The sequence below is a fragment of the Coenobita brevimanus genome, chromosome 20 (assembly GCF_032717465.1).
Source record: "Coenobita brevimanus isolate Jiangsu-jjx chromosome 20, ASM3271746v2, whole genome shotgun sequence".
NCBI lineage: Eukaryota > Metazoa > Arthropoda > Malacostraca > Decapoda > Coenobitidae > Coenobita > Coenobita brevimanus.
Window position 1 is genome coordinate 2,047,501 of NC_136973.1, and position 27,114 is coordinate 2,074,614.

At 42.6% G+C, this 27,114-nt stretch overlaps 2 protein-coding genes across 2 annotated transcripts; both read left to right on the forward strand.

The window, feature by feature from the left end:
• Window positions 1-2,979: 2,979 nt before the first annotated feature.
• LOC145391812 (uncharacterized) lies at window positions 2,980-11,637 on the forward strand. The gene is made up of 11 exons (XM_080266301.1): window positions 2,980-4,956; window positions 5,026-5,449; window positions 5,699-5,860; window positions 6,296-6,385; window positions 7,264-7,344; window positions 8,064-8,235; window positions 8,367-8,465; window positions 9,535-9,662; window positions 9,859-10,034; window positions 10,144-10,274; window positions 10,572-11,637. Exons 1-11 carry the CDS (start codon window positions 2,980-2,982, stop codon window positions 11,236-11,238), a joined length of 4,107 nt encoding a protein of 1,368 aa, XP_080122427.1. The 3' UTR covers window positions 11,239-11,637.
• A 5,002-nt stretch (window positions 11,638-16,639) lies between these two features.
• On the forward strand, window positions 16,640-26,793 carry LOC145391873 (uncharacterized). Its single transcript, XM_080266366.1, has 4 exons — window positions 16,640-16,659; window positions 20,345-20,546; window positions 22,665-22,746; window positions 23,433-26,793. The coding sequence occupies exons 1-4, from the start codon at window positions 16,655-16,657 to the stop codon at window positions 24,308-24,310; spliced, it is 1,167 nt and encodes a 388-aa protein (XP_080122492.1). The 5' UTR covers window positions 16,640-16,654; the 3' UTR covers window positions 24,311-26,793.
• Window positions 26,794-27,114: the final 321 nt, after the last annotated feature.

The window sequence follows — 27,114 nt, forward strand, 5'->3', positions numbered from 1 at the left end:
CATCTCTCCGTCTCTACCTCACCTAAAATTGCCATCTCTCTGTCTGTAGTTCACCTAAAATTACTATCACTCCGATCTTACTTAAAACTGTCATCTCTCCGCCTCTACCTCACCTAAAATTGCCATCTCTCTGTCTGCAGTTCACCTAAAATTACTATCACTCCGATCCTACTTAAAATTGTCATCTCTAAGTCTCCATTTGGCTTTAACTTCACCTAAAAATTCTATCTCTTCATCTCTACCATGCTTAAAATCGCTCTCTCTCTGTTTCTGAACTTTCAAAGACTGATATACCTTTTTCACTTTAACTTGGCCTAAAACTGCCATCTCCCCGTCTCCAGTGCCGAGTTGTAACACTAGATTAACATTAGAACGTGATGCCAGTCACGAAGAAGTGCTAAGGAAAGGATACAGAGTCGCAGTACTGTCCTATTCTGCTTCTGAGCTACGGGATATAAGATGGGACAGACGAAATAAATGACTAGTAACCAAGGAGACTCTTTCCTGACTCAGAATTAAGGCCCATCGAATTTCACACAACCACGAGTATCTAAAATCTAGTAGGCCTGTTCCGTCATATGAAACCAAATGACTACCGTTCGTAAATCATAATCTTCAGCCCTTGCTTCAACCCTCCCCCACCCCACTTCCGCTCACCTGTCTTCCGTCTCCCTGATTCACACAAGGTAAGGTAGAGGAGATTTTTTACCTACATACATACACAGATACATACATACATACACACATACATACAAGCCTACCTACCTACCAACCAACTCATCTACCTACCCAGCTACCTACCTACATACATAAAAATCTACCTACCTACCAACCAACCTACCTACAAACATATGCTTACATACATACACACAAAAACCGACCTGTGTGTGTGTGTGTGTGTGTGTGTGTGTGTGTGTGTGTGAAATCTGCGCCTTCGGGGTCGCCGATAAAACACTTATAAAACATTTTTTTTTTTTTTTGCGTCCGGGAAGAGCACTACCGGTGGAGGTGATGGTGGAAATGATGGAGGAAGTGGTGGTGAAAGGGAGGTGGGGTGGAGATGATGGTGTGGAGGGGGACGATTGTGGTTGTGGTGGTGGTGGTGACTGTGGTGATGACGAGGGTGATTTTGGTGGTGGTGGTGACGATTGTGGTGGTGATAGGGTGCAGGGGAAGAGGGGGGGGAGGTGAGGCTGGGATTGTGGTGGGGTGGGGGACATGATCGAGGTGGGGATAACTGTAATAGTGATAGTTGAGGTAACGGAGGAAGTAGTAGACATAGGGAAGCATGGGGGAGGGGCGGAGGAGGGCAAGGGGGAAGGGAGGGGATGATTGTGGTGGGGGACATGATCGCGGCTGTGGTGGTGGTGTGGTGGAGGTGGCGGGTCAGAGCAGTGGGAGACGCGGACCAGTAAGCACACGCGGGGTTCAGGTGGTACAGGAGACCGCAGCACCTTCTTCTACGCGAATTATTCTACACTTAACCCCTTAAACCCTCCAATCTGATGAACGTCTTTTGAAATCTTACTACGGCTGCCTCCTGACAATTTTATCCAGCTCAGGAGTGACTTTACGAACGAGGGGTTAGATACTGCCTTTATTACTGTCTTTATTTTATTTCTTGCCTTTATTAACCCCGTTCCCTGATGTCTTTACTGATCTGACTAAAATCGTGCGTAACCAATAAGGATAAACCAGAAAATAACGTCATTGAATTGAAAAGGGTTTAAATTCCCTTATAACTGTTTTCATATCGATATAATTTCCATCCATAACACACAAGCGATACGGAGGTGAGAGAGGTAGAATAAATCGCTTAAACAAAGGTGCCACGGAACTTCAGAGCCACACAGAATACAAGCATCTTTGTTGATTTTGTTTCTCCAACCTGACAGGAACAAGGAACGCATTTACGGAACACCTGAGAACATCTGACTCGAAGTGCTTACTGAACACATAACAAAGTGACAATATGTGACTGAAATACTGAACACACGAGTATTATCTAAGTGACTACAACTATTTACCTAACTCATGACGGTGTTAGCATGACGATGTGACTGGAAACTGACTGGAAACTGACTGGAAGTACTGATAATGTGACGGGAAATACTGACAACCCATGAAAATAAATGTGACAAATATTGAAAAACACCTGACTGACATTCCCTGACACTGCGACACCCAACCGTCTATTTTCAAATCCAAATCCCTCTTTCATTACTGTCTAAGAACATACCACTGCAATATAACTGAAAGACGGAACACATCAGTATACAATGTGAAAAGAAATTCGTACTAGAAAATGGAAGTATAACGTAAAAGTACTGAAGACATAAGAGTATAACGTGACTTAAGCACTAAGAACACAATTGTGCAAAAAGAATAAGCACAGAAGACTATAATATAACAAAAAATACTTAGTGGACATGAGTATATAATGTACTGTGACTGAACATTTTTGAAAATATGAGAGTACAGTGTGACTGAAAACTTGCATAAGACATTTGGTATATTTAAACAACTTTTGAACTTGGCTACACTGGAACACCTTGGAAACTTTTAGAAAATTATTCGTAGAGAAAAATAAGAGCATAAATTGACTGACACTTGAAAATACTTAGCATACGACAACATCCTGATTTAATCCCATGTTACTGGAACAAAAAAATCATTATAAAATATATAAAAACATAATGTGACAGGAATTTAGTGTTTTAGTCTTATTTAGTATATGCAAGCAGCTATTTAATTTTCCTCTCAGAAGGACTCAGAGAAAAAACGGTAAACAGCAGACAAGAATAAGATGTGACAGGAAACTGACACAGAAACAGTAAAAATAATAAAAATAATGATACAATATGAGAGTAATGCAGAGTAATAAGAGGAAGTACTGACATACGTATCTGTGATGCTCCGATAATGAAACAGAAGGAAACGTGTGAGGTGAAGATGGCGGGCTTTTTCAATACTCTGAAAATGGCGGGATATTTGAGTGTCTTTTTGTGCCTGGTGACCCCCGTAGCCTGGGCCGAACTAGTCCCTTACACGCTGGGTGGCACGACAATCATGGTGGATAGTTCAGTACTCGGCTACAACTCGCCTCTCCTGGCTCATCTAAGAAAGGGAATGCCTTTCCGCCGGGGTGGAAGCGAAGAAACAGGGGGAAACCAAGATGGCGAGGGAGATACTGACGCATACAACCAGAATGACCAAAGTTTAGAGTACGGTGAAAGTCAGAGCACCGGAGTGGCTTTGGGGAGTCCACACGAGAGTTCACAGGCAGAGGAGCAATTTTCAGATGCCCAACTCTCGAACACCCAGTCAATAGATGATCCGTTTCCAAATATTCAATTTTCAGATAGCCAGCCCTCGGATTCCCAGTCTTCAGATATCGAGTTTTCGAATACCCATTTTCCCGAAACACAGAGTTCAGGTGGTCAGGTAACGGATGACCAGTTCTCTTATACCCAGTCGACGGATACCCAAATTCCAGATAACTTGTTCATAGATGGCCAACTTCCGGATACCCAGTTTCCTGAGACCCAGTTTTCCACCAGTGACTTCATTACAACGTCTGACGGCGCTATAAGAATCAACATTTTGGGTCACAACCAGCCCCTGACCCCCAACAGACTCCACAACACCTTCTCGGGCCTGCCAACACCCATAACTCTTGACGAAGCTGCTGGGATCTACCTCAAGCAGCAAGGTCTACCACTACGGGGACAATCAAACTCCCCGCCACTCTACTATGCTGTCGAAACCCCGGATTTCAGTGATGTGTCGCAGAAGATACATAACATCGTGACATCGCTGAACCCCAAACTGAATGACCGAGCGCCCTCTCCTGCCGTGGCACCATCCCTAGCAAGTTTCTCTGGCCAGCACCCCGCCCGGCCTGGTGACATTCCCCCAAGCCTCACCAACAGTGATGGTTTCACTGGAGTGTCCGTAAAGCACAAGGTGCCTCAGAATCCCGGGGCACACGATGCTCTCATAACCAGTGGGGAAGACGTGAACACGATGGTTAGCGGTGTACCTGACCCCACACTCCCTCTGCTGCTCACTGACCTCACACGCACATCCATCACACAACAAGACGACTCTCTCTCTGGGTCTGACGCCATCCCTAGTGTTGGAGACGCTGCAGCTCAACACACACAACAGCAACTTGAAACACCCAACACAATGAAACCAGGTGCAGACATTCAAGAACCAGTTACTGACACTCCCGTTACAAGAGTTCAGGAACCTGCTACTGACCCTCTGGAACTCGTTGCTGGCACCCAAGAACCAGTTACTGAAGACTCTGTCATGAGAACAGAAGAACCAGTCACTACCCCGACTGATGTACAAGAAACAAATACCGAGGCACAAGAGCACATTACTACCCCGGTTATCATCGTGAAGAATGTACAGGAGCCAGTTACTGTCATTACTGATCCACCACAGACACCTTCATCTGACATAAATGACTCTCATGGTGCGAAAGATAACTCGACTGATTCTGGGACCAAGCAAAAGCAACAGACCAACACAAACACGCCTGAAGAACCTGTGACTGATGCAAGTGACAGCCATCAGCCTCTAACAGACACAGACTCTAAACGTGACCAGGGAGTAAGTACAGAAGGCCCTTTACCTGATAATGTGAGCACCACAATAACTGAAGCAGCAAATGATCCCAGTACTGTTGCTAGTAACCAGGGTGATATCACAACTCTGGCCGACCTAGTTACAGCCAGTCAAAGTGTTGAGGAGACTCTGACAACCACTCCTGCTCCGTTCCCTGAGGTAAACTTTCAGGAACTCTTGCTGCAAAAAGCCGAGGAGCTGCAGATGGATGAGAAAGAGGAGTCCAAGTGGGGTGCTGTGGAGCAGCAAGATCAGGAAGCACTAGAATCTGCCATGGCTGACTTAATTGACAGCATATTTGACCCCGTAGTTGACCAGGCCTCCACAACCACCACATTTGACCCTCCCACCACCATCATCACACGCGAAACTGACACCACCACACAGGATCTGGCTACCACCATCATCCCGACCACTACTGCTGAGACTGCCATTATTGTGGTGCGAGAGGGTGAGACTGAAGCACCCTCTTACCCAGTTACCGACACTTCTTTCCCCACTGGTGAGGCGGAAGACACCCATGTGCCTCAGCCATCCACAGAGAACACCGGCAGTGGCCCCACAGCCCTAAGTGGAGCAGGTGGACAGTCATCAAACGCTGCCAGTTTATCTGAGAGTGAGAGTAACGTAATGGATCACCTTCAGACTCACAGTATACCACTGGCACACTCTCAAACCCAGGACCCCTCACTTCTCTCAGACTTCCCACCCACACGAGACGAGCCAGAGGAGTCAGTCAGCACGTCCTATCTCTACGCCCATCAACTCCCACCGCCCATGACGCTAGGGGAGGCTGCGGGCGTGTACATCGGTGACGTGAAGGTGTACAAAGGCGGTCTGAAGAAGGGGGAGGGTCACAATGCATATGCGACCCAAAGCAGCCTGCCCCAACCCGAAAGTGATGACCTCGATATCTCATTCGACTTGGAAGAGGAGGATCAGAATAAAGACGTGACCCAAACTGACCTGACCCAACCCGAAGATAAATATGACACCCGCAGCGACCTACCCCGACCCAACAATAAGTTTGCCACCCAAACTGACCTGACCCAACCCGAAGATGACAAATATGCGACCCGAAGCGACCCGCCCCGACCTGAAGATGACAGCCTCAATACGTGGTTTGACCGTGACCCGATAAGCATCTTTGACCCCCTCCACAACCCACGACCTGACTCGCCCCTGCCTGGGAATGACACGCAGCCAGGCGAGGTCACTGAAGGTAATGATGATAATGATGATGATGATGGTAACAGAGGTGGTGGTGAAAGTGGTGAAGGTGTTAACAGTGGTGGTGGTGGTGATAGCAGTGATGACACGGGTAGCAGTAGTGGTGAAGGTGCTATTGGTGGTGGTGATGAAGGTGTCGGTGGTGGTGATGACAGTAGTGCTGGTAGTGATGACAACAACAGTAGTGATAGTGTTGGTAGTAGTGATGATGACAGTAATAACAGTAGTGAGGCTGGTATTAGAGATGCTAGCAGTAGTGATGGTACTAAGAGCACCGATGACAAAATTACTCTTGATGGTAATGACGAATGGGACAATAATGATAATGACGAAAATGACGATACTGATAATGAAGGAAGTGACGAAAATGAACCTTCCTCCTCTTCAGAAATCCCCAGTGACGTGGCAGGGGGAGGAGGAGGAGGAGGGGAAGGAGGGGGAGAAGGGATAGGCACATTTCAAGATCCTGACACCACAACCATCCCAGGCTACACCAGTACTACGATTGATACGCCAGGTTTGTATACTCTCTCTCTCTCTCTCTCTCTCTCTCTCTCTTACACTAGAGCACATTTCACTGGGCACTCTTGATGCTTTTATGGTTTATATCTCTGATCCTTTTACCCCATTCTTTAGAGGGAACTGAGATATTGATGATGATGATGATGATGATGATAATGATAATGATGAGGATGATAATGATAATGATGATGATGATAATGATGATGATGATGATGATGATAATGAGGATGATAATGATAAGGATGAGGATACCGTTTCACACACAGTTCTCCCACTTTTATCCTTTTCCAAGACAAGGCATTCAAATGTGAGCAAACTTTTAGCAAGAGGGGAAGGTGTACGTTGCGAGCAGAGACAAAAAAAGTTAAGGATCTTTGCCAGGTTCGAGTAAACGCACTATAGTGATTAAATAAAGTCTTTTTTTAATAATAATCGCAGGAAAGAATGGACTGCATGCTTCCCTGCGCGAGAGGATAACTTCCGCCACGCACACTACTCACTTCCTTTGCGCTCGGTCACGGAAGCAATATTCATGCCGCGGAAAGTCACACAAGTATCGCCTGAGGGTCACTCTCTCTCTCTCTCTCTCTCTCTCTCTCTCTCTCTAACAAATCACCTCCACGTCGCTGTCACCTGTCATGTAGCTACCCTCCCTCCATCTCCAACTCACACACTCCTTTCTCATATATCTCTCCACCCCATCTCTCCACCTCATTTTCGGTCTCCCCGTCCCTCCTCACCCCACCTCAGTCACACTCCTAGTCAGTCTCTCATTCTCCCTCTTTACGTGGCGTGGCACTGTAGGTAAATAAACTCTTGTATCAAACATGTAACCTAATACGTGACCTAACCTACATAATGCGGTACTTCCAGGTGACAACACTACAGACACACCTTTCCCCGGGGCAGTCCTACACAGTGCACAGCCAAGCCTCTTCCTCAAGTCTTCATGCCGTATGTATCGCCAAGTTCAAGAATGTATGAGGATAAGTAACAGACTGAGGGTGTGTAAGTGTATGAGAATGTGTAATAGACTGAGAGTGTGTAAGTGTATGAGAATGTGTAACAGACTGTGAATGCGTAAGTGTACGAGAATGAGTAACAGACTGTGAATGTGTAAGTGTATGAGAATGTGTAACAGACTGAGAGTGTGTAACTGTATGAGAATGTGTAACAGACTGAGAATGTGTAAGTGTATGAAAATGTGTAACAGACTGAGAATGTGTAAGTGTATGAGAACGTGTAACAGACTGTGAATGTGTAAGTGTATGAGAATGTGTAATAGACTGTGAATGTGTATAAGAATATGTAAACAGACTGTGAATGTGTAAGTGTACGAGAATGTGTAATAGACTGAGAATGTGTATGAGAATGTATGAGGAAATGTATCAGACCACACCTAACTTCACTTAACGTAATCAAACATAACACAAAACCGCTCAGCATAACATAAGAGACAGCATAATAAAACAGCATAACACAGCGTCACACAACTCAGCATAACAAAATAACATAGCATAAAAAACATAACACAGCATAACACAATATAGCATAAAAAAGATAACAGAGCATAACATAACACAATATAGCACAGCATAACATAACACAGCATAATATAACACAGCATTACATAACAGCATAACACAGCATAACATACTCTCACCTCCATGCAGAATGCGGGTTGCGATTCAGTAAGAAGATCGTGGGAGGGTCACCAGCGGACGTGGACCAGTTCCCTTGGATGGTGGGACTCCTGAAGGCTTCTGATCATTCGGCATTCTGTGGGGGCAGCATCATCAACGACAGATTCATCCTCACCGCCGCCCACTGCATCTATTCGTACAGGTAAGCACAGGAAGGGATAGTTAGATTGATGATGGTGGTGATGATGATGATGATGTTTGCCTCTTATTTTATCTATCTTTCTATCATTATTTATCTATCTATCTATCATTTAACTCTCTCTATCCCAACAGCAACCAGCCCAGCGCCCTCTACGTGACGGTGGGAGAGACAAGAAGGGAATACGAGAGAGCACAGCGAGTCAATGTCTCCCGTGTTATGCCCCATCCTAAGTAAGTATATTTACCTCATTATCCTAGCTTATGCATCGAATTCCTCACCCTATGTATCTTTCTCCCTTAGTTATTATCCTCTCACCCTACGTATATATATCTGTAGTTATTCCCCAGTTTTACAATGTATTAAGTGTAATTTCCCAGCCTAAATGTGTATCTTTATTTTTAGTTACTTTTTCATGTGTATCGCTAAGATGAATTTTACGTGGCATTGATTCCGTGACCCCTCTTCCTTAGCGATTTACTCTGCATACTACACCTCATTATCCTCTCATCAGTTAGTGCCGGAAATTACATCGATATTCCAACACAGTCAATGAAGAAACACCTATATACTCAATTTACGCGCAAGGCAAAACAATACCTCTACACCTCCTCGATCTGAACAGCTACAAGCCCCCCCCCCCTCCCGCCCCACTCCTGACATCCATCCATCAGAAGTAAATTAAATAACACTAATCTATTACACTTAGCCAGGCTTAGAGTAGGATACCACCCAACCCTTCTCAGTTACCAGTTTAGATTCGGGTTGGGTGAAACACAGATGACACGAGTCCAGCTTGTAAAATAGGGCCACACAACATAACGTACACGATGGAGTACACACACACACACACATACACACACACACACACACACACACACACACACGCACACACACACACACACACACACACACACACACACATACTGGAACACTGTGCAACGCATACCACACTCTGACGCTGACACAACATCAAGGGTGTAAGGAACCTATGGGACTACTCCATGGGGACAGTTGCTTACCTGCGCTCGACGGGTCTACTCAGCCAGACGTGTCCGGGACTGTGCCAGAACAATAACAAAAACCATAACATAAATATTAAAATGATATGAACAGCACACAAGAGAATGTTAAGGAGTAATATGCAAACTGGATCGGTGAGAAAGAGGTAGTAAGTGTAGTACGTGTAATATTGAAACTAAATCGCACAGGAAGGGGTGTTCCGAAGCCTCCTATTTCTCCTAGAACACGAATCCACTGAGCATGTCCCCACTGGCGCTAAAACTGCCCCATGTCCTTCAGGTACTCGCCAGACAGGGTGCAGGAGTTTGATATTGGACTTCTGCAACTGGCGACGCCCCTCACCTACAATGACAGGATCTACCCCGTCTGTTTGGCCGTCGGCAAGGACAAGTACGCCGAACAGGACGGTACGTGAACTGTTAATGGTGTTCGTATGCCCATCAGGACTGTGCGTGAAAAATAATGTTAAAGTTGTCTGTTAATCAGGACAATACTACTACCACTACCACCACCATGACTGCTACTACAAATTCTTCTTCTGCTACTACCACTACAACTATGACCACCACGACAACCACTCAAATGCCCCTTTCTCTCTTACAGCCGTGGTATCAGGCTGGGGTAGGAACAGTTTCGGCGGCCCTCTCCCGAAGGTGCTACACGAGGTGACGGTGCGGGTGATGTCAAACAAGAACTGCCGAATCGGATCCTCTTACCAGAAAGCCGAGGTGCACAAGAGCATTATATGTGCCAGGGCGTCGGGAAAAGATGCTTGCCAGGTGGGTGTCTGGATACTACTACTTCTACTGCTACTACTACTATTATTACTACTACTATTACTACTACCACTGCTACTACTACTACTACTACAAGCACTCTTCCTTCCAGGGTGACAGCGGCGGACCTCTCGTATACCTAAACAACCACAACCACTACATTCAAATCGGGGTGGTGTCGTGGGGGATTGGATGTGCCCAGGAGAACTATCCAGGAATATACACCAGGATATCTTCTTACAGGTGAGAAGGGGGGGAGTTGCAGAGAAATTCGTGTTCTAGGTGATACAGGAGGGTTCTTTGTGCCTTTTCTTAAGCGATTTATTTTGGGGTTTGGTTGTGGCTGCTAGAAGGATGGATGGATAGATAGACAAACAGATAGATATATGGATGGATGGTTGGATACATATTGATACATGTCATACATACACACATACAAAAACGTATAGATAGACAGACAGACAGATAGTGAGATACAGATATAGAGAAGACATTGATAAGTTCCCTTCAGTCTCACCTCAAATTCTCCTCCTTTTTCAGTCGATGGATCACGAAGAAGACACGCGAAGGGATGGCATGCAAAGGCGGAATGTTCAGACGGAGGACTAGCCACAAGAGGAAGAAACACGATCCAAACAAACGAACAGGAACGAAGGATAAGACTGGAGGAGGAGCTGCAGGTGGAGTAGGAGCAGGAGGAGTAGCAGTAGTAGGAGGTGGAGGAGGAGGAAAAAGGGATGAACTGTCTCCCTCTTCACTGTTATCTCTCTTCTCTCTCGGGGGAAGTGGTGGAGTGAGCCCCGAGGTAGGAGACACGAAGGAAAAAAACAAGGGTGACGGGAACCGAAGAAAGACTAACCACCAGAATGACAGAAGCGGTGAGAAAGATGACCAAAACGATGACAATAACAAGAAAAATACGAGCCACGAAAATGACAGCAATAACGACAACAAGAACCGCCGGAAAAATAACAAAAACAAAAACAGAGGTGCCGAAAATGATGACGATGATTCTGATGACAACAGGAGCGGGGTAAATAAAAACAAACGGAGGAAAAACAATAAACAGGGAGGAAACAGGAGGAAGAATAACCAGAAGAGGAAACAGGAGGAGGAGAGGAGAGAAGATGAGAGAGACTGGAGCAACATCCCTGAGGCACTGGAGGGAATTGCAGATATATTAAAGAAAGAAACAGATGCGGATTGAGAAAAAAATAAGGTGATTCTATAGGACGGTCCATATATAGCTTATCTCAGTTCTTGTGTGTTGCGAGGTCGGCTCAGTCTGCTGGTGTGGGAAGCGTAGAAAATTTGGCAACTGTGAAATTATTGATCAGAGAGAGAGAAGCCGTACCCGCAACACACAAGAAATGGGAAGCGTAATATCTGGACAACCCTGCATACAAGATCCTGGGCCGTGTTCTCATCGGCTTACAGGCTTCCTAACACCTGATCCTTAGCGATTTATCTTCACATTACATTTTATATTCCCTTGCACATCATTTTTGCCCTCGTAACAGTACCACAGTGTGCGTAAATACAACACTAGCTGCCTGTTGCCTACCTACCTACTAACCTATCGACCCACCCGACATCCTACCTACCTACCTCTTCCCCACCCACCAACCAACCTACCTACCTACCTACCCACCTACCTCCCTCCCTCTTCCCTGCTCACCAACCTACCTACCTACTTCCCTCCCTCCCTCTTCCCTGTTCACCGACCTACCTACCTACTTCCCTCCCTCCCTCTTTCCCACCCACCCACCTACCAACCTAGCTACCTACCTCCCTGGTTATGTACCTCCCTATTGACCTCCCTACCTACCTATCTACCTACCTCCCTACCTACCTATCTACCTCCCTACCTACCTCCATGCCTGCCTCCACTACCTACTGAGGAATAAATCGGTAAGGGACAGGTGCTACGGAAGCTCGTAAACCTGTGAGAATACGAACCCCAAAATCACATAGCTTAAGATACATTCCCTATCGCAAAGTTTATTTATCTGCCTATTTATTTATTTATTTATTTACTGATTCTCGGAGATGATGTGCAAAAAGCTGTTGTTGTTGTTGTTGTTGTTGTTTTGGTCCCAAGCTCATGTAAAACGTGACCCTCGAGGACTGCAGGCTTATTATTTTTTTTAATGCTGGGAAGAAGGAACCCAAGGCCAGTTTCCCTTCCCCTGGGGTCCACCATCCTCCTTTCACGGGATAGAGAAGTAGTTGAGGGACGTTTGTATAACCAGGCAGTTGAGACGCCTGGTTATATCAGTGCCACCCCACAAAGGCCACCCTCTCAAACCCCTATGAAAATATGGTAAAAGATATATACAAAACTCGATTATGGATGAAAAAATACAGTGAAGGAAATAAAGTACAAAATAAAATTGTTTATATTATGAAAGATGAAAATGACATCCATATTTAGGCTACAGGTAGGAAAGACTATAACATGATTATTATGTCATGTGGAAAAAAAAAAGGAGGGGGGGGGGAGAATATAGTTTACACCTACAAATAGATGAAACATGATGATGATGATGATGATGTGCGGAGAAAAATAATAGGAAAGAGCAGCCTTGTATATAAAGGGAAAAGGAGCATATTTCGCGGTAATTTCTGAGGCTCAATTTCCCAGCTTTGTTTAGGTAAGACTCACTGCAGTACTCTTAGATGGCATTAATTCACTCGATCCATTCTCATCCTTATTTACATCACAATTTACATTTTCTTTTTCGTGTTTGTCGTGGTTCAAATCCCTTCACACATGCTGGTATTCGAAGTGGTTATTTCTTAACAGTTCTTCAGAGGCGATTTATTTTTCACATTACACCCCAGTATCATTTGTATTACTGAGCATCTAGGATACTGGTAGTCTGTGTAGGGGACTTGAATTACGTAATGTATTGTACTAAACGTTTGTATCGTGACTACAGAGAATAAAGTCTTGTAACCTTATCAGTAGAAACAGATTTTTTTATTTGTATATTCCTTCCTCTGTTCATCTTGTTTTTAAAAAATCGGTTTTGTAATATTATAAGCAAACGTTGACTGACATTCCTCCACCCTCCCTCCAGCACTGTGTCCTGAGTGATTTATTCGGATATTACACAATGACATGCTCCTGAATGCGCTTTATATCGGTTTTATAAGGACAAGGATATAGTTTGCATCACTAACACACACGAGGATATTTAAGCAAAAAGTGCAATATAAATAGCTAAAGGGGATGTGTTACGGTACTCCCAAACCACTAACAATAAGGCTTTTTGCATCGTGGGAAACTACGTGAGAATTATGTGACGAGAGCAGCTTGTGTCTAGATAACTCCTCAATTTATCGCCAGTTTTCCCCTCCACCTGACCAGCGTCTCACCACCTTTATATTTCTCTCTCTCACTCTCTATTCACAGATGCAGTGTGGGGGTAAGTGTGAAGAAATAATGTACGGGTGTTTGAGACATATAGTTGTCGGAAAATGTCAATTCTGAAGATACTCGTAAGTGTGTGGCATGGTGTGACACGAAAATGCAAAATCAGGCGTAGGAGCGGCAGTGGATATGAAGTGACTGAGGAATGTGTGTGGAGTGTGGAGAGTGGATGGGATAAGGAACAGTGTGATTCGTGAAAGATGCGGAGTAAGGAAATCAGAGGACACCAGAGTCGAGGAAAGTGTGCTCAGATGGTATATACCGGCATGTGGAGAGAATGGTCGTGAATATAGTGGAGAAAAGGATATAATGTGAGGTTGAAGGTGGGAGGAGGCGTGGTAGGCCTAGATGGTGGTTAGATAGCAAATGCGTATGTCAGGAGTGGTATAGAGACCGATATCGCTTGGGACTTGACAAGGGATCGAGCTGGCTGGGTGAATTTTGTGTGGAGGATTCTATGACTACTTTCACGCGCCTCTTAAATTTAACAGGCGTCGGATTGAGTGTCTGAGAGGTAATTACAAAACACAAATACGTGGTGTGCTTTTGAGGTGAAGCCAGGATTCCGCAGGCTTGAATGGTGAGTGGGTGAGAGTGTGGCCCATTTAACTAAACAGACTTTACTTAGTTTTAATTGTGACAAGCCTTTCCTTGCTGTCTGGACCCTACCTCACCCCATTCTTAGTCAGAAAAAGAAGTGTGGATAATGATGACGACGACGACGACGATGATGACGATGATGACATGAGTTCCGTGCATAATATAACTTTCCTATGCCTTTCTACAATATCACCCGTGGTCAAAGGTATCACTGTTCATAAAAAAAAGAATTCTGTAACAATAACAATGTATGTATTGGGTATCGTAACATCACCACGATGAACATCACTCATCCCTATTCTCAGATAACAAAAATTCTTCTATAATGATAAATTCTTAGGTGCAGCAACCTCGCCTGATGGGTTGAGAGAGAGAGAGAGAGAGAGAGAGAGAGAGAGAGAGAGAGAGAGAGAGAGAGAGAGCGCTCCTCTCCTGCAGCAATGAGCAAAAAGTTCAGCGACACTTCTTTAGCGACTGTGCCAATGGAAGGTGTTGCGAGAAATATATTTACGTGATAGCACAACACGCCAAAAAAGATTATGTGGAAGGATACAGCTCTGTTGGTTCGAGAAAAATGAGATATATGGAAAGCAGGACACGGCAGCGGCAAGGGATTCAAATTTTTGCTCCTTGATGTGCTTATTTTGTGCGTTTGAATTCCTTTGGTCGGTGTTGAAGGGCGCACTGAAGGTTATAGGATGGGGGGATTTCTATGAGGTAAATATGTACGGCCCAGAATGATGTGTGTGTGTGTGTGTGTGTGTGTGTGTGTGTGTGTGTGAGAGAGAGAGAGAGAGAGAGAGAGAGAGAGAGAGAGAGAGAGAGAATAGTATTATCATGTGACCTTTCATACGAGGAGGGTTAATTTCTGGAGCGATACATCCAACAATTATCACGGTAGTAGATAGGACCGAAGACAACACTGAAAGATGTGTAAACCTACTTATGAACGATGGATACATTCATAAACAAACTTAAGTAGATCATTCTACCTATAGGAATAACATGAGATGTGGGAAGATTCTGTGCACGCTCCTTTCCTTTTTCATACACACACACACACACACACACACACACACACACACACAGAAAGGTGAAAAGGATTTAGGAGTGATTATCAATAACAGACAGGCTGACCACATAAGTGAAAAAGTAAGGAACATGTCTACACTGCTTGCTAATATGAGGGTAGCATTCACCTATATAAATGAAGACAGGCTGAGAAAGATAATAACACCATTCATCAGACCAACCCCTGATTATGCATCAGTAGTCTGGAATCCGCACCTCAAAAAACACATAGATAAGAGGCACAAAGGGCCGCTACAAGATGGGCACCAAGCTTAAGGAACCTAGACTATGAAGAAAGACTCAAAATAATAAACTTACCAGCATTACAGGTGAGAAGGAAAAGAGGAAACATGATTATGTTATATAAATGCATCACAGGGAAAGAGAAAATACACGTAAATGAATATATAACCTATGGGGAGGCAACATCGAGGACACTGCAAAAATGTGTACAAATTGAGAGGTGATAAAGACGTAGGGAAATTCAGTTTCCCAAATAGAGCAATTGATCAGTAGAATGCACTACCAAATGAAATAGTGTGTGACAAAACTATTAATAAATTTAAAGACATGTATGAAAAAATGGTTCAAAACACGGGACGATACAAGCCTCGTTCCTGTTAAGAACACACACACACACACACACACACACACTCGCTTGCCAACTGGTGGACGGAAGTTCGCGCCTCGCTCAGGTTGCGAAAAGTTTCACTGACGAAGTGGATGGTTACTGTCCCCCTGGAGCAAGGGGACGGGTGTGTGCGTGTGTGAAGGTCACAGCCTTGCCCTTAGATCGGACTATATGAGCTCTCAGCTTCTTTCCGGGAGGGTAAAAGCTGGCGATCACGACCATCAAGTGATCCTGACCGACCCGGTGAATTACACACAAATTCCCTTTAAAGATCTGATTTTGCAGGAAGACAAAAATATGCTGCACTCTCCTCTCCTTGCCCTTGCACGTACACACACACACACACACACACACACACACACACACACACACACACACATGTAATTTTCCTCTAAAGATTTGTTCTTGCACATTCCTCTCCTTGTCCTTTCCACAAAAACGAAATCTTCAGATCCATCTCCCCCTACCCCACCCACACCCCACACCCTCGAGGATGCTGGAAATGATCTCTGGCACAATCATTAACTTTTCTTACTGAAAGATTTGTTATTACCTGAATCACAAGCGTAATTCATCGGCAAAATAAATATGAAAAAAACTAAGTAGAATACCTTACATCATTATACATATGGGAAAGTGTTCTAGAGATAAATTTTACGCAGTTGTAAGAGGGTCTGCATAGCTTTTAATTAATGCTGTTTAGCAATGCACAGTTACTCTAACTAAATGCATACTTTGATTTACTGACAAGCTAATACAGCTATGTTGATAAATAAATCAACTAAACGTGACGCGAAACTAGAAAAATGGTGCAAGTAAGGATTAAGAAATATACTGCTTGGTAACCTCGATGCAGGTTGAGTAGTGTTTACTTCTCCCTCTGCCATGACGTGAGTTTCACTTTCTCTTGCATGTTTTGAGTCATTTAGGAATAATTAACGATCTTATCTACATCATGAGCAGCCATGAGTGTGTGAACATGAGGAAGAATGACCGGGTCAGACTGATATTAAGCTTCCTTCCAGTTTGTCCGAATTTTGCTGCTGCTTGCAGTTTAAGTGTGATGCAGAATAGATTAGACATCGTGGTCCAATAAGCAATATAATTTTGCAGTTTTCATTCCGAAAGGAAATGTTATGCTTGTCTGGTCAGAGGAGAGATTCAGTCCTTCTATGAGAAACCAATGAATATGGCAGGAGACGATAATTTTGACTTTGCTATTAATTTTTTATTTAACTGTATTCATTGGATGCTGACTGAGTGATGTCCTTGTTTCATGGTACAGTATATACTACAAGGTGTCCCAAAATGAATGCAACCCATAACACTAGGAAGACGTAAGGGCATTACTCATGGGAAGCAATGGTTCCAGCAGGATGGGGCCACCCCACACACTTCATACCAAAAGTTGATGTGGCTGCTGCAATGATTTGGGGATCGACTGATCAGTAGGAGGTGTGACCCTGAGTGGGCCCCACACTAACCCAACCTAAATCCCCCAGATTTCTATCTGTGGGGTCATCAGAAAGATCATGTTTATGAAAACAATCCCCAGACAATCAGAGACCTGAAAGCAGAAATCAAGGCCAAGATCAGAGCTATCCCAAGAGAGGAGTGTGTCAGTGTAACTGACAATTTCGCATTCAGGAATGCCTGTGGCGTCGAGGTAATCATTTGGAACATATTTCGGAAAGGTCATAAAAAACAGACCATTTGACCTGCAGACCCCAAACTTTCAGGACAGTTTTGTTATCAACTCAGCTTAACATGAATGCAAAAATAAAGGAAATCTCTTTATCAGCTGTATGAATGACACACACTTTTATAGGTTGCATTGCATGGGGAGTAACATGGAGATACAGACGAACAAATAAGGAAGTGAAGGAGCTATGTGGTGTGGATGTGGATGTGACAGGAAATGTCAGGAGAAACACACTGAGGTGGTTTGGGCATGTGGAGAGAGTGGAGAGTGAGAGACTGATGAGGAGAGTGTATGTAAGTAAGGTGGAAGGGGGGGTGAGGGATGGGGAGGCTAAGGATGAGATGGAGGGATGGAGTGGAGAGGTATATAAGATATGGGAGTGTGAACTTGGAGCAGGACAATGAAATGGCGGGGGACAGGGCGACATGGAGGCGATTTGTTTGTGATAAAAGCTCCAACAAACACAAAAACTGGAGGATTATATCAAATGATGTACAGCTTTCCTGTTCTGTTGCCATTAATTTTAGAAGCTACATTTCAGATAAAGATCAGAATTCTATATCAGTAGACCTACTTTATTCCCCTTATTGATAATACAGTATCAACAGTTTTTGGAAATCTACAAGTGATGCACTGGCTCATCTGGATGTGAACCCAATGGACTGCAGGCTGAAGATGCCCTTCCGCAGTCCATCTTCCGTAGGAGGATGAGGTGGGAGTTATGAGATATTTGCAGTGGATGGCAGAGCTTTTTAGTTATGCTGATGCCACTGCTTGGTGTTCTTCTCCAGCAGAAAAATTAATGAAAAGTTACTAAACATGCTAAGTTAATAGCTGGAACTCGTCTATGAAAACAACAGCCTGTAATCCAACCCTGACATGTGTCCAGACTCTATAACTGATCATCTCTTCAATTCCGAGGCCACTGGTTCGGTTTTTAGGTTCATTTGTTTATAAAGACTCCAACATACTTGCATGTGTTGGATTTGGTCACCTAATGGCAACACTCCACACTGCTTGATCTCTGACAGCCTCTCAGTCAAGTCACTTATTCCCTAGGTCACACTCCATGACCTTGCCTAAGGACCAATGTTATCACAACTTGTCATTTCTACATACAATCTGTCATCCATCATTTCTGGGCTAACTTATATAGCAGTAAGTCGTGGTGTGTGGATCCGAAAGGAAGTAAAAACGTCATCAAATGGTGGTGGTTCACTTTTAAGACTTGCAGTAACGAGGTGGATTTGAGTCCCATGCAAGTGAGGGTGCTTTCACACCCCATTGTTATCACTTGCCACTAGCTATAGTTGTCCATCTACCCTGGTCTGTTTGACTGAGCAGATCCACTGACCACAAGCAAGCAGCTGCCTTCCTGTGACGGACAGTGCCTCACCAGGGTTGGAAAAGGGTCCTTCCTTATGATGAGGTTTAGGAAAATGGAGGAGGCATACCCCATGAAAGGGTGAGCCGAGTACAGGAGATATGCATGAGCAGTAGTCTCACTCCACACTTTGGCCATGGAATGTGGTAAATGTGGTTAAGTTCTCTGCCTGGAAGTGTTGTGGAAGGCCAGCTACTGGGCCTTGGTTGCATGTCACACCCATGGCAGTATCTCCCAGGATGATGGTAATTATCCACCTACTACTTTTTTGGTGGGCTTACGGGTGCTACACCTTGCCCAAGGGTGACCAGGGACTATGCAGGGCAGGGGTGTCCATCTTCCCTGAGCCAGACACCTGCTCTGGCCGCATACCCATGAAATAATTTCAGTAATAACTAGGAATGAACATAGTGTAAAATCTAAATGTATCAGACTAACTGGGGGGAAATCCAGTTTGATAAAAGCAAAAGTCTATTGCACACCAAGTGAGCTTTCACTGCACTGGTACCAGTATCAGAATTTTGCTGGATATAAATAGTAATTGCCAATTCTATTTTGCCCCCTTTGGAGCACAGAGGCACAGACTAAGCTACAGGTAAGAGGCAACCTATGCCGTTGGTAGTGCTTACATGGTAGAAAAACCTTGGGCAATTTCTGGGACTCAGACCACTGTGTATAGTCTACAGCACATTCAGACCCAAGAGGTCCACCTGTAGAACAGGCCGTCACAACATAGCACACAAACTGGAGCACTGCACAGCATATGCCACACTAACACAAAGACACATCAACAATGTAGAAAACCTAAGGGACAACCCCATATGGGCAGTTGCTTACTTACAGTTGACATATCTGCTCAGTCAGGTGGACAGAAGTTTAGCAACAAAACCAACAACCAGAGAGTTCTTATTGCCATACTACCGCATGACTTGCTGAATATTTAGATGTACAGTACCGTAGTTAATACTGTACTGGATGACAGTCAAATCAATCCACGAAAAGTCCATTGCAACTGTGTGTGTCAAGATGCTTCAAAGTAATGAGTAATTATATACCGGTAGTATACAGCACAGCTATGTACTGCTTTACTGTATAGTATGTGTACAGTACTCTGGCACTGCATGGGTAAATTCAGAAAGAAGTTTCATAAATTTAGTACCATCAGTATAAATTAGCCAACAGTGTCAGGTGAGTAAATGACGATGAACATTATTTTCCTAAACTGTTTACCCTATCTTTGGTGAGGAAAAATATAAGGTCAGTTATGACGATGCTATTTCTTTACTTTGCATTTCAGGATGTTGCCCTTGAGAAGTGTGATAGGATGATGTGGTGGTGTTGTGGTGCTGAGAGTGGTGGTGGACGCTTGCCAATAAACTGATTTTTTTCCTTCTTTTTATTTTTTTTTATTTTTTTTACTGTACTCATTTCAGATGGGTAAAGAGATTGATGATCATGATGAAGCTATTTTTTCAACTTTGCATTTCAGTATGTTAGCCATGAAGAGTGCATCACGAATATGTGGCCGTGTTTTGGTGTTGGCAGTGGTGGTCACTTGCCAGTATATGGAAAGTGAAGACCTCCAGTCACCTGACTTGGCCTTAACCAAGGCAGCCACAGCAGATCATCTTGACCTTCTCGCCGATGAAAATTATATTGCAAATGCAACCTTTCTTCACAACACTGCGCAGGTGTGTATCTGTATATAGCTTGTCTGTTATAGCCTGATGAAGATCCCTAACCCCTTTCAGCTCAGATGAAGGCCAGTCGTAGTCAGATTGGAGGGTTGAATTGACAAGTGACCCAGGAGACTCACTCCTACCTAACAACTGCTCATCAAATTTTATGCGACCATGCCGTTGTATTCAAGTTGTGCAAGTGATTCTGTTTTATCAGGCAAAAACAAACTGACTATAGTATGCTGAGAGAAACAGTGATGGAACAGATCTAAATAATCATAACACTCGTGTTTTTCTATTTTTCATCTGCTCTCTCATAACCATGTAAAATCCTTACAATGCTGGATGTTTCTTTGTGGGACAAGGAATGAAATTATGCCAGAATATTTACTGTTAAAGTCATCAGTACTGAAAACCTTTGCTATATCAAACCTTGTTAATCCTAACTTCAGATACATCAGCCAACACGACCCTACCGAATAAACTTTGTTTTAAAGCAAGCAAAGAACTGATATAGCAAGGTCATACAGTGACTGACTGACTGGCGTAGTGAATAAATACTAACATTTTGTTTTTCTTATGTTCTGTAGTGCTGTACATTATTTACTGAAAATATATTTTAAAATATGTAATATTCGCAGGCTCAAAAGTACAGCATTGACAACGATTAGGTGGATGTGCAGTGCGTCCCTAAGGGTGAAGCCTGGGACAACTAGGTTTGTGATGGGAGAATTGAGGCATAGGCTGGGACTGGAGTGTATTGTTGTTGTGATGAGGAGAGGCAGATTGAGATGGTTTGTGCATGTGGAGAGGATGGGGGATGATAATTGGGTGCAGAAAGTGGGAAGTGTGAATGTTAGGGGTAGGGCTGCGAGAGGCAGATCAAAAAAGACCTCGGACGAGGTCACTGAGTGTGACCTAAGGGATAAGAGACTGAATAGGGAAGCTGCCAGAGATCAAGCAGCATGGACAGCTGCCATTAGGTGACCAAGGCCGACTCATGCAAGCATGTTGGAGCCTTCAAAAACGAATGAACGATATTGTACACCTATACTGTACAGTATTAAGGCACAGTACAGATCCACAGAATACTGAAAAACAGTAATGTGAACATTTGTCCTTTCACTGGACAACCAACGAATTAAATTTATTGTAGACCAAACCTAGATTTGTTACAGCCCACATTCTTGAACATCGGGAATAATGAAATATCTGACATAACATAAGCCTCTCCCCCCCAATTAGGCCATCATACAGAAGGTGAACTGCACATAATTTTATCCATTGGTGAACAGTTACAACAGATGCCTCCTCACCTGGAATTTCCTTTAAACTCTTCAGCCTAAGAATGGCACTTTCATATTTCTTACTGCTACCAGACACTTTTATTCTCCCTCACAGGATTAAGGTGTTTGTCAATAGATAGATTAAGAAAAATCCTAGTAAAAAGAGCTGTTCACTCTCATCTTAAATAACAGGACCAACTTGCGTAACCCCGGGTTCCTACGCTGCTCATGGGGCAGGATAGGATTGGATGATGGATGGATGGATGAATAAAAGCTGTATCTAACTCCCTCCACTTCCAAAATCTTGCCTTGGCTAAGTAAAACTGTCTGGAAATAGTAAGAATAAAATCTGAAAAGATGTCATCATACTGCAGATGACTACAGTATTCAGCAATGTCAGATTCCACCTATAATGCATTTCCCTCCATATAAAATTCTCATAAATGTTTCTATTAATTACACTATATATCATGCTTATGTGTGCAAGTTTTATTAATTCTACCTCTTCTAGGATTTTTTTTTTCCCCCAAGAGAGAACTTTAATTTGGAATAAAATGTAGTTGAACTGATATGAAATAAATTTCAGATTTACTTTAATGGTTTCACAGTGGCTTTAGTTTGACATTCATCTTTTATTATGATGCTTATGATACAGTATATGCCAAACTGATTTCTCAGGGATGTTAACTCCTTCAGTCCAGTGGCATATTTTTATTTAATCTTGTTATCTTCAGGTGATTATTTTTAATAAAGCTAGACTTTTTTTTTTTCTTTCTTTTTTTTTACTGGAGGAGTTAAATATAGCCTTCAATACGCTGAACTGTATTTGTCATTATATTTTTAGGATGAAAAGACTGACAAAGCATCCATGAGCCAGGAAGATGCAACATCAATGGCAACAGAACCAGAAACAGATGATGCTGAAGGTACGGTAAGAGGAAAACTGTTACCTAACCTCTTCAGCCTACTAACATATTGTCTATTCTGCAGATACATGTAGTTCTATCAGTACATACACACAATTCTTGTTTTAAATATGGAATTTGTTCTATAATAATGATAAGTCCCATCAGAATGTAGCACCTTGTAGCTACTTTCTTAGGGCTCACAAATAGAGGGTTTTATTCTAAAACCCACAATTTTACACAAAGGAGGCTGGAAATTGGAGGAAACTGACATATAAACATAATAGGTAATGGTGGAATACTTTCATGAAATTTTTCTGTAATAATGTATACTGTGGATTTAATACATCATAAAAAATGCAACTTATAGTGAGGACATACACTGTGTTCTGGTACTGGAAATGGACATCTTCATGTGGCAGTATTGACATAACAAGGCATCTCCACAGCTCAGTTACATATATCCCTTAACTCCCTCCCTCTCCTCTGAGAGCAGATTGGTGGACTACAGGAGAAGGACGGTTTCAGCCTGCATTCCACTAAGTTCATGTTTAGCTAAGCTTGAGGCCACAAAAACAACAAGTGTTCTCCTGCAGCACGTATCAGTCACTCTTGTTGTTCACCTCATCTTATGCTTTATACTGATGCCTAACTTAAATCATTATATTGTCCTTTCTCCCTTACTAATATTGATAATTCCTTTATAGGGAAGTCTTCAGTCACAGGGAAGAAGGGAGTTGATAGAAGTAAGTCATCAGTCGTACCTAAAAAAGGAGTTCACAACATACCTTCAGTAGTGCCTAAGAAAGGAGCTGATCCAGAGTCCTCAACCCCATCTGTCTCTGCAAGAAAAGGCGCTGACCCAGAATCATCAACCCCTTCTGTTTCTGCACGAAAAGGTGCTGATCCAGAGTCTTCATCCCCATCTGTTTCTGCAAGAAAAGGTGCTGACCCAGAGTCGTCCACTCCTTCTGTCTCTGCAAGAAAAGGTGTTGAACTAGAGTTGCAATCTCAGTCTGTCTCTGCAAGGAAAGGTGTTGAGCTGCCAGAGCCCAAACTTGTTTCTCTTGATTCCTCAACCACAAGTGAGACCACCAGTTTTCCTTTAGCTGAAGTGATGGGTAAGGAAAACATAACAGGCATATCAGAAAGTGGCATGACAAGCAGAGGGAAGCAATACAGTGTACCCATCCCACAGCTCATAGGTAAAAATACGAAAGATATGAAAAATTACAATTTGCCACCTGCATATAATATTAATAATACAGAAGACTCAGAAATAACAACCACTAAACCAACAGTGACCAGTGCTGAATCATCCAACAAATCAATCAATATTACCAACATAAATGACACAAATACAACCTCAAATGTAGTTCACTTTAAACCCATTGCTGCTGTAGACAAACTAGGTGCCACCCCTGAAAGTGAACCTGTAAACTACACAGCGGTTATATTTGGCATCATACTCGTCGTTGCCTTCATCACCCTTGTAGTTGTTGGGTATCGTAAGTTTCAAGACGTTTGGATGCGAAGACATTATGCTCACGTTGATTTCCTTGTTGATGGTATGTATGATGAGTGAATTATACAGTAAAATGGCCCTTCTTGACTGTTTGTATGGTGAGTGAAATACTTAGTAACTACGAGCTTACTAAGAAATTTCACCTGATTATACTTTCAGTGCATTATAAATTGTCTCATGGTAATTTTTGCACATTGTGACTGGAGTCCTCAACTCATCCTTAGGTGGAAAAATGGAGTCAGGATGATGGTAATAATGATGAAGATTATGATTATGATGATGTAATCAGACTGACATGGTAAGGCTTACAGGACTCTTAAATCTTTGGTTGAGAAGTATTTACTTTGCATTTTACTTTGGCAAACTTCAATCAGTGTTAATATGCCCAAGAGAAACCTAAAGTATCAAAAACAAAAAGGCTACAACTCATTGTTAGTGTTTAGGCCAAATATAAAGAACTACACATTTTTTTCCAGCTTAACAAAGACTGGTTACAAGAGTGTAAGTGATATGGAGGAGGAAAGGGGGAGGCAGAGACCATGGAGAGGTATATGAATGTGGATGATCTGAGCTGGAGAGAGGGCAGACTGATGGAAGGCAGGGTGACATGGAGACAATTTGTTTGTGACCACCCCTTCCGGGATTAAGACATCTCGGTACAGTACAGACAGATTACGAGGAACAATTTTACTCAGCTTGCAGAAATTCACCCCATTCAAAAGGCTGATTTTCTGGATCTTTTCAGTGGATCCAGAAGTGTTCCAGATGTAATAGTGGGTACATAAACTCTACATTCTTTTAGCCTTAACTTGGCCCAGATTTTCATTCTTTTGCAGCTTATGTCAAGTAACTCAATGGCAGAATAAGACATTACTATGGTTGTACTTGTTCCATAGCTTTTCTTCAAGACTAGCATCATATTCTAGTGTCAGTCTCCTCTTACAATTATGCACTGAAAATCGTAGGCCAAGTCAAAGTGAAATGAGTACAGTATGCCCTCGCCTTTTAGGATACTCAGACCGCTGGCTTTGCTTTCTGCGGGTACATAAAACATCACAAAATACACAAGTGTATGGTGTATGTTGAGATAATTTGACAAAATTTATTGCTAAGTCATCTCAAAATACACTTTATACAAATAGATTTAAATGTCTGCCAATACTTTTGGATACTACAAGGGGTTTTTATGCCATTACATAGGTAAATTATGACTGTGAAGCCCCCTGTTAAGAGTTTATTACTTCGTGGATATTATTATTATTATTATATTTTTTGTTGGTGTTCATGTAATGTAATCTCTGTGAAGAACGAGGATGTATTGTACTTTATAGCAATTTTCTTAACCCCTTTTGTCTGAGAATTTTAATATTTTATTCTTGATACAGCTAGATGATTATATTCAGCTGAGAGAAAATATACTGCTATTAAGGTGTTAATGGAGGTAATATCTGTTCCCTCTAATGTGAAAAGTATATCCCACACTGAATAAAATCACTTGGAGATACCACGAATAAAACAGAAAACACATAACAGCAATGACAGTGATTGTTATACTCTCTTGACCTTTCATATTTCACCATTCCTCCTCAAACTATTTTATCTACCCTCTCAAGCTCAAAAATTAGTCCCCAAACTGAATAAAATTATCTGGAGATAGTAAGAGTAAAACTGAAATCACCAAACTGAGGGGGCTAAATTATTATTGACCTTTCATATTTCAACATTCCTTCTCAAACTGCTGAATTCCAAGCTTGAGCTATGGCTTCTTTGGCAGCATATACATGGTGGTTTGTAAATTGCACCCTCTTGTCTTGTGTGTTGTGGGGAAGCCCCAGTTTGCTGGTGTGAGGAGCCTTGATATTTTAGCTGCTTTATGATATTGTTAATTAGCTATGCAGGCAATGGACGTTAAAAATCAGATGCCGAGCAACCTAGCCTTGGGTCCCTACACTCCTGTGGTGGCAAAAAAAAGGAGGAGAGAGAGAGAGAGAGAGAGACCATGTATGCGTGCGCGTGTATGTGTGTAAACAGAAAACAGTGTATTATACTGCAGGGTAGACAGTGGTAGCACTGACTGAGCCATTCCCACAAAACACTAGTATTGTGATGTATAATATATTATGGACCACCCTGTACATTCCATGGATAGTAGAATACACTTGTTGGTAATGTGCTTATAGTGCAGGCAAAGCTGAATCTTGTATATTACTCTACTGTACTTACTAGATTATATCCGAGATATACTGTAGTTGTTTATCGGCAGTTACTGTCATTAAAATGAAATTATGTACTGGTGCTTACAACGATAAACTGCAATTAATTAACACATTGCATGTATTATTATTTTATATACTGTATTTTTATATGTACTGCTAGGTATAAGCATGTTGATGTTGATGTGCAATATTTAAAAAAAAAAAAAAACTATTTTTCTTGATAAACTTTAAGTTAATGCTTGACTATTAATTTACAGGAATATTTGTAGACAGCAGTGCTTGGAGGGAAAAAAAAAAAAAAACACTGGAATGTAAAAAGAAGCAGATCCAGATTTACAAAGCAATGAGGGTACTTTTAAGCATTGCACAAATGTATGACATTCTGTGATGCAAACTACAATAAAACTGTAACTCTTTTAAATAGAGAATTGTAATTCCTGACTTTTTTTTTTTTTTTTTTTTTGTGTGTGTGTGTGTGTGTGTACAGTATACAGTACAGGTATATGTGTGCATGTATGTACAGTACCCTTGCACCCAACACAGGAATATTGTCACATGGGTACTGTGTTGGACCAAAACTGAATTGGACAAATAAAAGAAATTATGGGAAAAAATAAAAGCCTTGGAAAAGTGCCCCTAAAAAATTAA

Coding starts and splice junctions, on each gene's coding strand:
- LOC145391812 (XM_080266301.1), top strand. CDS start 2,980: ATGGCGGGATATTTGAGTGTCTTTTTGTGCCTGGTGACCCCCGTAGCC. Junction 7,345..8,063: donor CTTCCTCAAGTCTTCATGCC/GTATGTATCGCC, acceptor ACCTCCATGCAG/AATGCGGGTTGCGATTCAGT. Junction 8,466..9,534: donor CGTGTTATGCCCCATCCTAA/GTAAGTATATTT, acceptor CATGTCCTTCAG/GTACTCGCCAGACAGGGTGC.
- LOC145391873 (XM_080266366.1), top strand. Junction 20,547..22,664: donor TTCTTCACAACACTGCGCAG/GTGTGTATCTGT, acceptor TTATATTTTTAG/GATGAAAAGACTGACAAAGC. Junction 22,747..23,432: donor AGAAACAGATGATGCTGAAG/GTACGGTAAGAG, acceptor ATTCCTTTATAG/GGAAGTCTTCAGTCACAGGG.